Source organism: Meleagris gallopavo, chromosome 2 (assembly GCF_905368555.1).
Source record: "Meleagris gallopavo chromosome 2, MGAL_WU_HG_1.1, whole genome shotgun sequence".
NCBI lineage: Eukaryota > Metazoa > Chordata > Aves > Galliformes > Phasianidae > Meleagris > Meleagris gallopavo.
The window spans coordinates 4,535,090-4,552,128 of NC_139405.1; the positions used below are offsets into that span (position 1 = coordinate 4,535,090).

The window sequence follows — 17,039 nt, forward strand, 5'->3', positions numbered from 1 at the left end:
TCTGTCAGGTGCTGGCTTTAGCACCCTGGCTGTGGTCATTAACAAAAAAAAGTAGTCTGAAACATCAGAGCTGTATAACCAACACTATTTACATGTACATTAGCAAAGCATAATAAGTAATTCCTTTTTTTTGCGTGGAGTGTGCTTTGCTAAGTAAGTTTTTGTAGTCTGATCTGCCTCTGTTCTTGGCTGTGCTGAGATCAATGAAACCAAGTGAAGTGTATCTTTGGCTAGTGGCCCAGTTGAGTCTGCACGGTCTTCATCGAGAAGTGTCAGAGAATGTTAGATTTGCTTGAAAGAACTTAAGACATTCCTGCTGCTGCTTCTAAAACCAAAAAGAGAATAATGGCATTTCAATTAAAATTTGATTGCGTTTGAGCCACTAAACAAAGTTCTTCAGAAATGTTGAGGCAGTATATTTTTCTGAGTAATAGCGTGTTCAATTAGAACTGAAGTGGCGGGTTCTGAAAGTTAATAGAATGCTATGGTTTTAACTAGATATGCTCTAAAATTCAGCTTTTGAATTCCTTCAGGATAGCGATGAAGTTCAAGTAAACTGTCTGGGATTGTCTGAGGTTATGGAAGACTTGCAAGGCAAGTATACACTGCAGAAACCTAAACCTTTTCTGTGTCAGCAATACAGATGTGGAATAGTTAATGCTTGCTTCTTAACTCCAATCAAAGCTGATGGTAGTAGTGAAAGCATTACTTTTTTTTCCTGAAATCTAGTGAGTCAGGAGAGTAACTCCCCAGTTTTGTATTGGGAAACAGAAGTCAGAGATTTCTTCTTTGTGGTCTGCTGTGAATTTTCTGCTTCTGTTTTACTCCTGAAGTAAGATTTGAGGAGAAAGTAAGCTGAGGAGTTAACCTGAAACAACTCTAAAAACTTACTTGCTCTGACCTCTATGGGGGGAAGAGGGGGAGGGAGGGAGGGAGAAAGAAAGAATTAAATACTGTTCTAGTACAGGTATTTTTAACCTTAATTACAATGACAGAATTTGAACTATGTTAATGTACCAGTATGAGATATTTTTACTGTCCCAAATCTTTCACCAAGAGTCATTATGAGGAGTATGCCATGCCATGCCTAATTTTACTGTTTTGAGAATTTATTATTTCTTAATACTGATATTCTGTGTACCTTTTCTTTTTCTCCCTTCCTTCCATGACAGAAATGTATTGAAAGAGCGATGGCTCAGTACCTGCCCCACTTCAGATCTTCTACCTGACTGGCTGGAAATTTCATGAATCACAGGTAATGTGAAGCTCAACTATTTACTCTTTGAAGATGTGTTTTTAAATTACTTAGGCTTTAAACAAATTTTATAAAATGTTTTAATTTAAAAAACGATCCCTAGATATTTTTCCTCTTTTCTTCTTAGGTGAGACCTGCACAGAGAGGTTCTGCAACAGTTTCATTTGGAGATCTGGCAAAAATAGAGGAACTTAGTAGAAGAGGAGCAAAATAGTTCTTCATCAGTAATAAAAGTTATTTTGAAGCTCCCATCAAACTTGTGTGGATAGTCTACACTTCTACTTATTTTGTTACAATGTTTTGAAATTATAATCTGCATGCAGCAAGGAATTTGAATGCCTGTGCTACATCAACTATGTAAAATGGCACTCGTTTCTTTTTCTATAGAAGTATTTGAGCATTATTCTAAGTAGTACATGCTCTCCCAATTTGATTAAATTACTATTCTCAAATGTAATTGCTCTTCCAGAATTTCAGTAGGACAGACTGTTCCAGGTACAATTTGCAAGTCTTGAGCATACATCACCCTGTATTTTTAAATTATTCCTGAAGGATGGTAGGTCATAATGAACAACACTACTTGGTGATAAATAAATTTAAGTCATGCTGTAAGAGAATATTAGCAAATACACAGATCTAACCAACTTTGTGTGGTTTTTGTCTGTTGGAAATTATGGTTAAAAAGATATTATCAGTTAACATTTGAAAGTTGAATGTTTGACTTGTGTAAGAGGAAGTGATTAAATAAGTGCTGTAAAAATATCTTTAGTTCATACTTCTTTGTACCTGCAACACACAAATTCAATTCTCCTTCCACTTGCAAATGCAGAAATGATTGTTTCCAAACATTAAGTAGGATAGGGTAGCCACAGAGAAGGCTGATGCTTCATTCCACCTTTAACAGAATGTATCGTGAGTTGGCTAAGTTTACTGAGAGAAGTAGGAAGCAGAAAAGTTAACTAGCATGCAGACAGACTCGTATACTTCAAACTAATTAGCTGACAAGTGGCAATCTCTGGAATGGGCATTCTTTCGGAATTGCAAGGAACTTTATACCAGTTGTATATTGCAGTGCTTAAAGGTAAGTTAAATCACATTTCCAAACTTCACAAACTTTCCAAACTTTCTGCTTTTCTGTTTTTAGAGGCTGAAAATTGTGAAGTTCATTTTTTAGTTCCGTACCTGTTGATGGGGCTATAACTTTTCCTGTATATAACTATTTTTAGGAATTGATCTTAATTATGAGTAAGGCCCATTATCCTGAGGTGTTAAGAAGAAGTAATTTACTTGATGATTTCACTTGGTTGTAGTACTGCTAGGGAACGGTAGGAAGGAAAAGCATGAAAAGTATGTAAGTGTATCATTAAAACAGATGTATCATTGTTTTAGGTGTTGTACTAACAAATGTGTCAGAGTTTCTCTTGGCCTGCCATAAGAAGATTATCCAGCAGGTGGAGTTTGACAGGATGGTGTGCACAGGCCAAGTAGACAAGGTAGGCAGAAGCTTTAATATTCTGTCAGGATTTATTGAGCTATGATTCAAAGACAAATGCAGATATTAAAGTTACCACCCACTGCTTAACCAGTGTTCAATTCTCAAAGCTACAAAAATGCTTTTTTGAAAGAAGCAACTTATGCAGTATTTAACTGGCTAGAAGATTAATTTAAGAGTTGGGGGAGAAGGAAGTGTTCTGTACCAGATTTTGGCTGAAAGAAATGAGTGAGAAGGTATAAAATAGCATGATAAGGAAGGAACCATCTTCTTGACAAGCCTAACCCGTAACAATTCAAAGGGAAGGGGCTCATCTTTCATATTCCTTTAGAGAATGGTAGTACTCGTGGAGAAAAGGAGACAAAATACAAGTCATCTTATTACTTTTACAGCCCCTAAAATGAAGACTTGAAGAGCTTGTTTCTCCAAAGGTATTAGGTTTTCTCATAGACCATCCATGGACTTGATCCAGGATACTGCCTCTCTTTACAGGCTCTGTCATTTAGACAAAGTTTATGTATTTTAAGAGGAACTCTTCAGTTTCCCACATGTGAACAGCTATGGAAATGCATGTCAAATAACTGTGCAACTTCATGCATTTTTGCTTCAGCAGGCTAATTTCCAGTCACTTCAACTGGTGACTCAGATGTGTTAAGGCAGTGAGGAGGTGGAAATGTGCTGGGTAAATGTTAATTGGAGATGGGCTCCTGCTGTGCTTCTATGGTGCTCTTGGGGAAGAAGGGAAGGATTTATCCTGGAATCGATATCCTCTTCTTTGGTTCCACATTTCATAGGTGGAGTATGTAAACAGGAAGGCATGGACATGATTTAGTAATGGCAGAAGGTATCTTCTGGATAGAGAGAAATGGAGGAGTGGTTTTCTTTTTATCACCTGAAAGAAAAGAAGTATAGATAATTAAGGTGGAAAAAGGCTGGGAAAGAAGAAGTAGGGAATAATAAATATATTAATTGGAGCGATGCTAACTGGAATTAGGGAGCATGCAGCTGACAGGTGAGGTGTTTGTTTCCCTGACCAACAGTGTTTTATCAACAATTTTTTGTTTGATAAACTTTTGAAATGCATTACAATGCTAAATGAATGTAATGAATGTACAGATTTTCATTGTGAGTTTCATTTTAATTTCTTGACTTTTGATTGATATGTGAGGGGGGAGGACAAGTTACTGGCCCACAGAAGCTGAAGATTGCATGAGCATTGGGCACTTAATAGATTGGCATGTGAGGTAATCTGTAATGTTTCCTCCAGCTAATCAAAATTAAGTGAGGGGGGGAAAAAAAAAAAAGATCAATGACATCATGGCTGCTTGCCAACTTTAAATATTAATACAGAACAGGTGGTGATTTTCATGTTGTAGAGGATAGGAACATTCCTATAAGTTGGGCATTAAAATTTGCATGATGTTACCATCAGTGAGTTACAAATGCTTAAAATTTCAAGCATCTACAAAATAAACGTTATGAAAACCAGCTCCACCGCTATAACTGCAGGGTTTTTTTCCCCTTCTTGGAGTTATTGGCAGGTCTGGTTTCCACTAATCACTTCCTTTGTATGGCACTCAGATCAATACCTTTGAAAAAAGTTAGTTATGAATAGATTTTTTTTATTCATGTAAAGCTTTTATACTTTTTTTTTTTCTCCAGTTTTATGACTATTCCCTTCTGAAATTGTAATGAAGAAGAATGTAGTTGCCAGTTGTTAGTCTGGGAAGTTATTTTAAACTTTAAGTGCTTGTTTAAGAAACCAGGTTTTGCAAAATAAGTAACTTCTAAGAAGTAGTTGCAAAGGTGATATGCTGTGTCTTGCGAGCCTGGGTGATTTTAAAAATCTTTTTGCATCATACAGAATGTTTTTCTCCTGACTGTAGAAGAAAGGAAAGTGAATTTGGGGAAAGAATAATTTTGACCAATCACAAGCCAAGAGTGCACAATTTAAAAAAAAAAAAAAAAAAAAAAAAAGAAAAGTTAAATGCAAATATAATTCTAAAATGGATGTTACTATTTGAGGGTCACAGACTGATAGGATCTGAGGTCAGTCATTGGTCGTCAAGGATTGAGTTTTTTCTGAGTCTTTGAATACAGATCTGTCAGTATGTTTTATCCAAGGCTACCTAGTATATAGGGATGATAGTAAGACCCTATGTTTTGTATCCCAAGCATTAGGTTTTATAGTTCCTACGACTGAGAATTTGAGTTGTAAGCATGGGAAATAATCCTTGATTACCTCTAACTTATGAAAATGTCATCAGCAGAGGTTGAGAACTGAACCATAGTTTTTTGTTTTGTTTTTTTTTTTTCTTAAAACCAGTTTTAAAATAAAGAAGACACTTTCCAGTGTTTTCTAGAAGTTAGGTTTTAGCCTGCTTTTTCAGTTGTGGAGGAGGAAGGAGAAGCCAGCAATCTTTCAGATGTGTTTTCCTTAGAATATCCTGATGCAAAAATCTGATCTAGTGGATATAATTCCGTTAGAACATCTTGTTCCAAAGCTGCATTAGGGAAGCTAACATACGCATTAGACATAAATTTTAATTTGTTAAATCCAAGAATTTAATAGTCACTCTTAATTAAAAGATCTATTTTGGACCAGCTTAGGAAACTGTTAATGTGGGGGGAGGGAAGGTTATTCCAGTAATTTGGTTGGAATCTTAGAATCATTTGAGGCCATCCAGTCCAACCCTCTGCACTGAACAGGGACACCCACAGCTCCATCAGTGCTCAGAGCCTCGTCCAGCCTGACCTTGCCTGTCTGAAGTGATGGGGTATCACCACCTCTCTGGGCAACCTGTGCCACTGCCTCAGCACCACTTGTTTAAAAAGCTTTTTCCTTAAATTTGATCTGAATCTCCTCTCTTTTGGTTTGAAACCATTTCCCCTTGTCCTATCACATAGTCCCTGCTGTAGAGTCTGTCCTTTTCTTTCTTATACCCCCTTTCACCCAGGCCACTCTCAGGTCTCCCAGAGCCTTCCCTTCTCCAGGCTGCACAGCCCAGCTCTCAGCCTGTCCTCACAGGGAGGTGTTCCATCCCTGGGCTCATTTTTGCGGCCCTCCTCTGCACACTCTCCAACAGGTCCACGTCTCTTCTGAGCACTCTCCATCTGGACGCAGCTCTCCAGGTGAGGTCTCACAGCACAGAGCAGAGGGGCAGATCCCCTCCCTCACCCTGCTGGCCACACTGCTTTTGATGCAGCCCAGGATGCAGTTGGCTCTCAGAGCATGAGGGCACAGTGCTGGCTCATGGCCAGCTGCCATCCACCAATACACCCAGGTCCTTTTTGGCAGGGCTCTATTCCATTCTTATATCCTCATTTTGTACTGATAGTCAGGGTTGCCACAGCCCGAGAACAAGACCTTGCTCTTGGCTTTGTTGAACCTCATGAGGTTCTCCTGGGCCCACTGCTCAGCCTGTCTGGGTCTCTGTGATGGCATCCCATCCCTTGAGTGTGTTCACCACACCACACAGCTCAGTGTCACCTGCAAACTGCCGAGGGCACTCTTGATCCCACTGACTCCATGTCACTGATGAAGATGTTACAGAGCACCAGACCCAGTACTGATGTTTAAGGAGCACCATTGGTCACTGATCTTCATCTGGACATTGATCACCACTCTCTGGGTATGATCTCGCAACCAGTTCCTCACCCACTGAACAGTCCACTCATCAAATCCATATCATTCCAATTTGGAGAGAAGTAAATTCTGGGAGGTAAGTGTCAGCACTAAAGGAAATTTGACAGGTAAAACTAGCCAGTTGATTTCCTGAATATCTTCAGTGCTCTCAGGGGATGGTGGGGAAGAGTAAAATAAAATAGAAAATGAGAAGTTGTGTTTTTTAGCCGAAGGTTGTGTATAAGTGTCAAGCAGACACTTATACTGAGAAGTGCATGTTCTTATACGGGAGTTGGACTCATAGCTTAAATCAAATAGGGATCAAAGTGGTTTGTTGATTTACTGATAGATTGTAATTAACCATCAGTCAGTGAACTGCGTACTTAGGATTAATAGCAGCAATATAACAGATAAATGGCTGTACTAAAGCCTTACAGAATGTGAGTAAACACCCTCAGCTATCTACATGCCCTTCTCCAGCGGTCTCCTGTAAGTTGGCAGTCTCATGTTCACCTCTGTCCTTTTAGCAGGCTGTTGTGGCTACAAGAACTCATCATTCTGGGAATGCACGTTCTTCTATTTGCATTACATGCCTCTCCTTTGAAGATGTGGTGCTGTAGCTGTGTGTGTCCCTGTGCTGCCTGTGCAATCCCCTAACTTACCCTGCCTGCCATGCTGGCACCCTGGATGATGGGCAGGCACCCTGAAAGGGGAGGTGTGGGTTGTGCTCTGTGCTGCCAGCACAAGGGCAGGGCTGGGAGCTGCTCCTGGCCTCTGGGAGCCAGGTGGGCATCTTCTTAGCATGGGACCAGATTGCACTGCTGCTTTCTTCCTGCTTCTGTCGCGAACTGTAGTGCTTGAGAAACTGAAGAGTTCCCATTAAAATGCACGAGCTTTAAAACAGACAAGACCTGTAAAGAGAGACAGTATCTTGTACCTGCTCCATAGATGGGCCATGAGAAAGCTTGATGCCATTGGAGAGGTGAGCTCTTCTTTTAGTCTTACCGTTATCGTAGTTGCTTTTGTAATTGACAGTATATTTCCACAGAGTACTTGCTTTCGATGCAGTTATCTTTTGCGGTCAGTACTTGTCCTGGCTCAACCACAAAGTTTGATGTTATAGAAGAAATATTGCAGTTTTGAGGCAATGGCTGTGGGAAGACTTAGTTGGTGAATCAACGCTGAACTTCCTTGACTTTAATTTGCATAACATCCCATTCATGCCTTTGAATTTCTTCATTCACCTATGGTTGTTTCCATAATTCCAGAAAATAGCAGTGCCGTAGATACTCCCGAGTGGTTTTCTTACTCAGATCTCAAACAGCACATCCTTGGCACTTTTTTGCCTACAGGAGTCATCCTCGAAGGTGCTCCGGAGGGGGCACTGAGGTGCTGTCGCAGCACGGTTCAGTCAGCAGACTGAGAGCACTTGTTTGATGCATGGATGACTGATCTTCGATTACTGGCTGTCGCTAAACAAACAGAAACATCTGTTGTTTTATTTATACGTGAGCTTTCCCAAATAGCAGCTTAAGGGGCTTTGTTTTGTTCTGTTTTATTTTTCCTTCCCTTTTAGCTCAGTGAATCCCTCTTGTATGCAAAGAGGGACTTTGAAAATCAAATAGATTGGATGATTGTATCTCCCTGTTCAGGTCATGCTAAAGCCTGCTGGCTGATGCTTTTTGTTAAAGGGAGTTAATGATCCTTATTGAGAGACTAGAGTTTTATTTATAACTTCTATAACTGTGTTTGGAGATTTCAAAGGTACTGAATTAAAAGGGATACTGAATTAAAAGAAATTTGCAGTGGTGGTTTACCCACCTCTTAAATACCTTTTGGAGTAAACTTAGTCATTCCACTTTGGGAGAGGATTCAGGTTTGTGAACCAGAGGGCTTATAAGTGCAGGGAAGTGTTTCCCTACTGCTCCTTGCAGTGAACAGCAGAACTTGATAGATAGCATTACTCCAGCATTGACTACAGGGCAGCCTGGCTTCACTTCTAGCTCTCCTGTGTCTCACACAGCATCTGTGCATCACTTCAGAAATCTTGAGGATGTAAGTCAGAATCCCATAGCTATAAAGGGATTTAAGAGTTATGCGGTACAATCCTAGAACCACCAAGGTTGGAAAAGACCTCCAAGATCATCTTGACCAACTGTCCACCTACCATCAGTACTTCCCCACTAACCCATGTCCCTTAGTACCATATCAAAGGGTTTCTTTGACTCAACACCCTCCCTGCGCAGCCGGTGCCAATGCCTCACCACTCTTTCGGAGAAGAAACACTAAATGCAGCAGAATAAAAATGCTTCTGTAGACCTATCTTTCCAGATTCTGCTTTTGAGTATTGCTGAATAACTCCCTCCGTTTAACGGTGCTCTTAGCATTGTGTTCTAATCATCTTGAAAACACATTGATGTGACTTAGTGTAGCTCTTGCGATGAATTTACAAATGAATCTTGGCATAAGACCAGATGTATTTTAACACTTCTGTTTGTATGCCTGCTTCCTGTATATTTATTTTCAACCTCCAGCTGATAAGCTGCTTTGTCTTGTGTACCGAAATGGCCTGTTTAATGCAATGGGAAGTCAAGTAAAAGCTACCATTTCTTAATGGATGCTTAGAATAGGCACAGTCAAACATCTTAAATTATTCTAAATAAGCAGTAATTCTAATTTATTTCTAAAGATAGAACTGTAACAACCCAGTTACCTAGTTCCCTCACAGATTGTAATTAGCATAAAATCAGTCTATAAGTTTAATGTGCAATTTCTCATTGTGTGGACATTGATCATACTAGCAAAAATATGGCAAGCTGTGTTAGATTCTGTGCAGTAACTTGTTCCCATGCCATGCTGAGGGATCAATCTAGAAGGATCTAGATAAGCTGGATCGCTGGGCTGAGGGGAATGGGATGAGGTTCAACAAGGCCAAGTGCTGGGTCCTGCACTTTGGCCACAATAACTCCATGCAGCACTACAGGCTTAGGGATGCGTGGCTGGATGACTGTGAAGAAGAAAGGGACCTGAGGGTGTTGGTTGATGCTTGGCTGAACACGAGCCAGCAGTGTGCTCAGATGGCCAAGAGGGCCAGTGCCATCCTGGCCTGCGTTAGAAATAGTGTGGCCAGCAGGAGCAGGGAGGTGATCATCCCCCTGTACTCAGCACTGGTGAGGCTGTTACGAGATATGGTTTAGTAGCTTGTGGTAGTAATGGTGATGGGAGGATGGTTGAACTAGATGATCTTGTAGGTCATTTCTAACCTTGTGATTCTATGATTCTGTAAAATATATCTAATGAGTACATGCCACGTCTGTAATATTTTCCTCTTCCATTCTGTTGTCCTGTTAATCCTATTTTCAGCAGTGTTCCTATGGAACTAATTTTCTGACCAGGCTGTGTCATGGAAGGAAAATGTAACTTGAAGAAGTACAGCTGTGGTGGAGGAACATGTGTGCTAAGCCCTAAGACCTGCCTCTTGTAACAAGATCTAGAACAACAGAGACAAGAGAAGGAAAATAAGGAAAGAAGGATTACTCACTGCTTTTACGTTGAAGATCATGTTCAGAAATAGTGACGAGGAAGGTATGAACAAATCAAGATTGAATTAAAAAAAAAAAGAAAAAAAACAGTAAATATGTTTTTCTTCAATCTTACTCAATATTTTAAATGATAATAGCTGTATTTTTCCATTTCACCTCTTGACGTTCTGACTTTGTAAAGGGAAACCTTTATACAATGTAGACAGACAGCTCTCTGCTCGTTTTTAATTTTCAGGTTGTGTTGCTTAGAGGTACACAATGATAAATCATGATAGCTTGTGTTTTTCTATTTACTAAAGGAACGAGTGCGCTTCATTTCTGAATTGAATGATAAGTTAGGTTGCCACAAACGTTTTGGCTTAAGACCTTGTCATTCATTCTCTCTCCACAGGCATTTATGTCAGGAAAACTTAATTGTTTGAGTGCTCATGGAAAGTAAATGCAAGAGCTGTCTTGATATTACTAAAGCAAGTTCACTGAAAAATGTATGTCTATAGATTTTTTTCAGTATCTTCTGTAACAGCCAGAAAAAATGAAACAGAATATTCATAATTGGAATACAACTGTGTAAGAAAAAATGGTTAAAGATGCATGTCTAGAGAACTGGAATGCGATAAGACGCAAATAAATCTTGTCAGTTGGCTTGGGCTCTTGTTTTTCATTCCTTACACAGAAAGTAGTTGCACAGTTGCGTGAAAAATCTGACAGAAAGTTGCACAAGTCTGTGGCCCCAGCAGCTCTGAAACCATGACTGCAGATCACTGAGTTACTGCCACATGCATTTTTCTCTAAATGACTTTGCTGTTTTTCTGAAGCTGGCGGTCTTTGCTACATGCTCTCCAAAGAGGTGAAGTGTATAGCTACCGAAATGATCTTAAACAGTTACAGGGCTGGAAGGTACAGTTCAAGGCAGTAGGTTCCTGCGATGTGTATCCCTGCAAAGGAAGGAGAGGGACAAATAATTACACAATCTTAAAGTTTATTACAGCCCTGATAGCCTTTGTTGTTGCTCAGGCACTGAAGCTTGAAAGTGGTTTAAGTTTCAGCTGCCTTTTCTCCCTGAATTGACTGAACGTAGCTGTTTGGAGCAGCATGCTTGGATCTCTGTGCTCAGTTCAGAAGTAACAGGGCTTCTGAGTGCAAGCCCTTTGTTTTGAGGCATGACTCAAGATAGCATTTTTGCTGTCTCTTGTTGACAATAGTAGAAGGTACCATTAAGCTGTAATGTTTGGGGCTGTGCTAGGGAAAGTATTGTTTTCATGAGATTGAATGTGTGTAGAACCAGGAAAAAAAGCAGGCAGAATTCCACTCAGTTTATTGTAGTTACATTAGCTCCACAAGGCAAGGTGGGCTGAAAAGTAAGAAAATCCACTTTTATCACTGAATGCTAGACAGAGACTGAATATTACAAATGCATCCAGAGCAGAACTCTGAATTAAGCTTTTCTGGATTTACATATTTGCTTTAAAATGACTTCTCTGCCCTTGCAAGAAGGTCTTGAAAATGGACTAATGAAAAAGTTTGATGAGGCAGATCTTCAGGTCTCTGAGGACATGCCCATTTTCTAGTCAATGGGCAGCCCAGTGGAAGACATCTGTTCTAGGTTATACCTAGCTGATGGTACAGTAATTACTGTGAAACAATCTTAGTCCCCTTGTTCAATTGGCTATTGCCTTCCTTCCATAGAGAAGTCTTAAGTGAGAATCATAATAAGGAGAACTTGCGCAACACAATGTCAGAGAATCAGAGCCAAAAGACTTTGATACAACTGACTTTCCTCATGACACGTACTATTTCTGTTCACATCTATCTATTGTAGCCACTTCATCCTTTCTTTCTCTCTTTCCTTCAAATAGGATATTGTTCCTCACCTTGCCTATTCATAAAATTCAAATAATCAATTACTGATTTTTGTCCTTGTTAATGTTCAGTTTCGCTGTTGTTTGTGGAAGGATGCAAAACAAGTTCAATGATACATTCCAGACTGAACGTGGATGGAGTGTTGCTGTGATCAGCTGTAATAGTATCTGTTCTGCAGCTGTAGGACCGATAATTGCTGATCTTGAATTTCAGAAGTGTATTTCTGACAAAAAGTGTCTTTTTTTTTTTTTTTTTCTTGCAGAATACACTTTGAGAAGGACTCAGAAACAGGGCGTTTGGAATGAAGAACTCAAACTGCATTGTAGGCTGAACTAATGCCTGAGATTTAAATATATGTGGGAACTATATTATATAGTTTTGAAGCTGAAAGTGATAAGCTTGGATCTGATGTGGAATGTAAAGAAATGACAAAATTGGATGCCAAGAGGTATTTTCAGCAGCAGTATTGCCAGTACACCGAAGAAACCAGAGAGACAAGCAGGAAAATGGGTAATGTCAAAAGTCTCTAACGTGGTTTAAGGATCAGAGAGAGGAAGGATGTTTTAGAGAACAATCTGAAAGGGAAAAATGAGATTTGGCAGCAGGCTAGCTAAGGAAGAAATAGTAGAAGAAAGTTTGAAAGAAGAGAAAAACATTTAACAAAGTTGAAAAAAAATATATTTTTTTAGCTTGTTGGATGAAATTGATAAGGTCCACCTTCAGTTGTACTGCAGAGATTGGAAACTGGGAGTACAACCAGTGATAAGAAGAGATTTAGATCACCTAAAGACACACAGGACTTTTGGAAATGTTGAGAATATGTGATGTCATCTAGATGACAGAAACAACAGGCACAAAGCTTCTCTCAGGCTGCAGGAGAGAGAATTTTGTCTTATATCAGCTTATTCAATGAGATGAAGTTGTGGAGAGAGGAGTTACTTTTTTTTTTTTTTTTTTGACATCATAAAAATTGATAAATGAAATCACCCAAAAAGATTAAAGATTCTGTGAAGGTGAGATTTGGATTCTATCAGCGTTCCCCCTGGTCATTTTGATAAGGCAAGTTTCAGTGAAGGAAAGGGAAAAGTAGGCTGTCCATTCACAGGGACTAGAATTAGTAGAGCAACAGGCATAACTGTGCTACGTGAACCTCTGAAATCTAAGTTTTGGAGAGTGGTTCACTGGAACAGGCTTGGTAGAGGAGATGAGAGGTGGAAGGTGAAAGAAGAGTCATCTTGGGGAGTGGTGTAGGTTAACTCTACTGTAAGATAAATTCAAAAAAAGTACAGTATTTCTAAGCAGTGTGAATGAGCTTGTATTTTAATGCCCAAGAGGTGAGGGGAAAAACAAATTTCCTTTGGTTGAGAAGACAAAAAGTGGCTTCTTTCACCCACCTGAGAAGTAGTAGGTCTGCAACCACTGTAGACAAGTCAGATGCTGCACCATGCCAACTGCCAAGAGACCTAGCAAGTCTGTCTTCCCTTCTCCTCCAGTGTTGTTCTTTTTTCATCTCACTGGTCTGCAAGGTTATATACTGTTGTTTTGGTTTTTTTTCCCCATCCCGATTACTGCTTGCTTTGCTAATAAGGGAACAAAGATGAGGAAATATGTCATACAAATTGTTAGTCAAAGGTAAGGATGGCTACAGGAATAGCACCACCTGAGAAGGAATCAACAGTTTGACTGTTTTTAGTGATCATTTGGGAAGAAGAAATATATGCTTCTATTTTCAGAGTAAGCATTTTACTGCCTAGTGGAAAAGTCCAGCAGCCAAAGTTGTTATTACAGGCTGATTTGAAGATGCAGGTGAGGAAGTACTTCAAGATATTTGTTTGTTTCATGTTGGCTTTATAAGATGTGGCTCACTGGTTTCTGAAGGCTTGAAAATGTCTTGCAGATTCTCATGTTGACTGGTAAATCCTTTTGTGCTTAGAGTGCCATCCCCTCGTAGAGGCACTTTTCATAATACTGAAGTATCTGAATGATTTCCATGAAAGATCCATTAAACGTTTAATCCTGATCTGAAGAGCTTAAATGCCACAGAGCTTAACACAGACATGGTTTAATGGGGAAATATTGGTGGTGGGTGGACAGCTGGATTAAATGATCTTGGAGGTCTTTTTCAACCTTGGTGGTTCTGTGATTCTATTTGCAATATTTAATTATTTTCACTTAAAAACAACAACCAAAACAAGTGGATCTTATGTTGAGCCTTAAATCTAGAGCTTCCAGCTGCTGAGTTTGGTATGAACTGCTGTATGGGACTGTAGCCTTTCACTGTCAAAATGCCCACCAAAACACTGAGCAAGAGTGGATAGTGATCAAATTGCATTTTAGCACTTCCAAAAGATGAATCAAGTGAATTTAGTATTTAGAACTGTTTGTTCAAGACATAATGTTATAATTAAATGATATAATGATATAATTAAATGAAATACACTATATAGAACAACATCCATGCTTTTCCCTATTTCCCTCAATTTTTGCACCTATTTTCCTTCAATTTTTAATGAGAGAACAAGATTACTTTTTTCTGGAAGAGATTCATTTAACTAAAGACAACATTTTTTTTTTTTTTCCTTTTACAGCCTTAGGGGTTGTATATGTACACAGGTTGTACACAGCAGTTACTGTTGTATTTTAGAGCATGTTTAGGTGTGATGATTGTATATGAGAAGGATGGTTGTACAAGCAGAGGATCTGAAAAACTGCCATGTCTGTTGTTCTTAATACTCTTAAGGCTTTATAACGCATTGTATTTTCTGAACTGATGCAAGAACAAACCTTTGATGATAGCAAAACTGCAGTTTGTAGTCCTAAAATAAATGTGAATTGATTTTGCCAATTTGGGAAATGAAATAGGCAGTACAGAAGTTCAGAAGGCCACTTTCCCAGTTGAAAAGACTTAGGTAAAACTGGACAAAAAGCTAGAGTAGAACTAAGTGAGATTTCACACTTAGTGAGATGCTGCACGTCTGAGCAACCAGCCAGACCTTAGTGTTTTAATATCCCTAATCTATTCTGTGCTTTAATGAGATCTTGAGCTATTGGCTCTGAAGATTATTAGTACCCTGGTGAATAGCCGTTCAATCTTCAGGCATGTGATGAGAATTTGCTTCCTCTTTCAGTCCTTCAGCTTCTTGGCTAGAATTTATTATTTCCCTAAGTAAAAGCAGCTGCAAAATTTCATTAGATTTCATAGTACCCCTTTCTGCTATATTTAGCCTTGTCTCATTAAGCAGATTACATCCTTACCTCTTGTAATTAAGAGCAAATCAAACACAATATTTTAATATTATATTAAAAACATAGGAAATAGGACACCTTTTCAGCTGCCATTCTGAAATTCCTAAAGGCAGGAGTGCTGCTTTGACAGTGATTAATTCTTCCAGAAACATCTGGTCTATAAAGTGTATTTTCTCCTTATAGATGTGATAGTAAAATCATAAATACCAAAGACAAAGTGTTCTGTTCTGTCACACTTGAATTCCATTTAAAGAGAGTTCTTTATCTATTTCATCTGTTCAGTATCTGAGTAATATAACTACCTGCAAAGGCTTCTGGTGGACATGAGTTTTCTGGACACCAGCAGTCTTAAATATTAGAGGAGATCAGGCTGGAGAGAACAAAATGTGAATCTAATGGTGGGTTGTGTATTAATTCAGTCAGCCTTTGATTTTATTTAATAAGCAAAGAAAATTTGTACTTCCACAATCTACTAAGAGTCCAGTCAAACTATGTGATAAATACTAAAAAGAAAAAAAAAAAAAAAGAAAATCTTGCACATTCTAAAACTTGGTCAAGACAGGCATTGTGAACCCACATTGTGAACCTTCCTTATTATGTGGACTTGCTAAGTCCCACGTCTAAATTTCATCCATTTAATGTTTGTCACATAAGTAAGGTTCTTCAGTGAAGTTCTTTGCAGAAATAAAAGAGGAATCGTCTGTTGGAGGGCTTTGATGTTGCATCTCTCTTGAAAACACGTTTCTCCCTTTACTGACTGTAAGGTTGTGCAGGGCAGCAATGCTGATCTAAAGTTGGAGATGAAGCTCAGTGGTATTCGCTGTGCTCAGTGTAACCAAAATGTGCTGTGTGTCTTCATCCTGTACCTTTGGAGTTAAGCATTGGGTAAATATAGAGCATTTCTCCAAGTTTGTTTCAAGTATGAACTGTGTGTATGTTATTAGCTATCTCTGTATCCAAGAGAGATTTATTTTAATAATATTATAATTAACTCTAATTTGGTTTCAAACTGAGTCACTGATTACATGGTTTCTAAGACTCAAATTCTCTTTCCTTGGAAAGGCAGAGGTGAGAAGGTTTGCATGCTATTGCATAGATAAGTAAAAAAGCATTTGCCATTATGCATGCGTGCTGTCTCTGCTCTGCTATATAGTCCTTTGCTCCTTTTCCATCCTACATGGTAGTGATGCAGCAGCAGTCGGTCCATTCTGTTACGTGTGCCTGAGTTGGGTTGCAGCCTTTTCTTAACAAGAGCCAAGGGCAGGCATCATGCTGCTCTGATTTACCTGCATGGCTGCGTTAGACCCAGTCATTTCAAAGTTCTTAATGATGGCAATTTATCAAACAAGCCTTAAAATAATAGGCAACATTTCCAAAATGCCATGGCATTAGCAACCTGCTTTAGCTATCTTTATGGAACAGCATAGAGTTTTCTTTTCTTTTTAAAAAAGAACAACAACAACAAAACCTCCAAAAGAAATAAGAAAAACATCTCCCCCAGCCCATGTTTGGAACAAGCTTGGTACGTGGTATATTTCCACATTGTTTAGTACAGTCTGAAAATTGCCTAAATGCATAAAATGGGTCACCCTGATTATGTTTTGAGTCTGTGAATTCTTGCAAGAAGTTGTTAATGCACGAGCAGTCCTGCTCAGCAGAGTACGTTACAGCAGGAGCACGGCTACAGCTTACTGTGGGAGGTGGGAAGTGGCTCAGTTTGAGATCAGATGAGAACAGCCAACTATTTCACCTGAAAAGATCTCACTATAGAGGAAGGTCAGGCTAATTCTGCTAGCATCTTGCAAACCAGTAATTTGAAGTGCTGCTTGCGATGAATTGATATCTGCTGAACATGCATTACTTTGTGAAAATATGCATTAAAGTTTGCAAGTATTAACACTTAGAATACGTTCCTTGCTTTCTCTCGGTTGATAATGTCATATCCAGAAGCGTTTAGCAAATTACAAAATGTAATTGGTACATATATTTGTGTATGTATGGCCTATATTTGTCTTTTTT

General features: G+C 39.0%; 1 protein-coding gene across 23 annotated transcripts in view; it reads left to right on the top strand.

Moving 5' to 3' along the window:
* The window catches only part of LOC146544848 (uncharacterized), a 46,513-nt gene that overhangs the window by 1,710 nt on the left and 27,764 nt on the right, over window positions 1-17,039 (top strand). For 20 of the 23 annotated variants that reach the window (XR_014881816.1, XR_014881817.1, XR_014881819.1 and 17 more), the window contains exons 2-6: window positions 534-594; window positions 1,173-1,255; window positions 2,645-2,748; window positions 9,736-9,957; window positions 12,037-12,284. Coding sequence is in view for 6 of the 23 variants with exons in the window: in XM_085218733.1 (XP_085074859.1) it covers window positions 12,213-12,284 (72 nt within the window). In the remaining 17 variants the exon portion in view is untranslated. Of the gene's footprint in view, window positions 1-533; window positions 595-1,172; window positions 1,256-1,382; window positions 2,018-2,644; window positions 2,749-9,735; window positions 9,958-12,036; window positions 12,285-13,507; window positions 16,996-17,039 lie in introns of those variants that run through there. The other 3 variants (XR_014881822.1, XR_014881807.1, XR_014881815.1) reach the window with 3 other exon arrangements.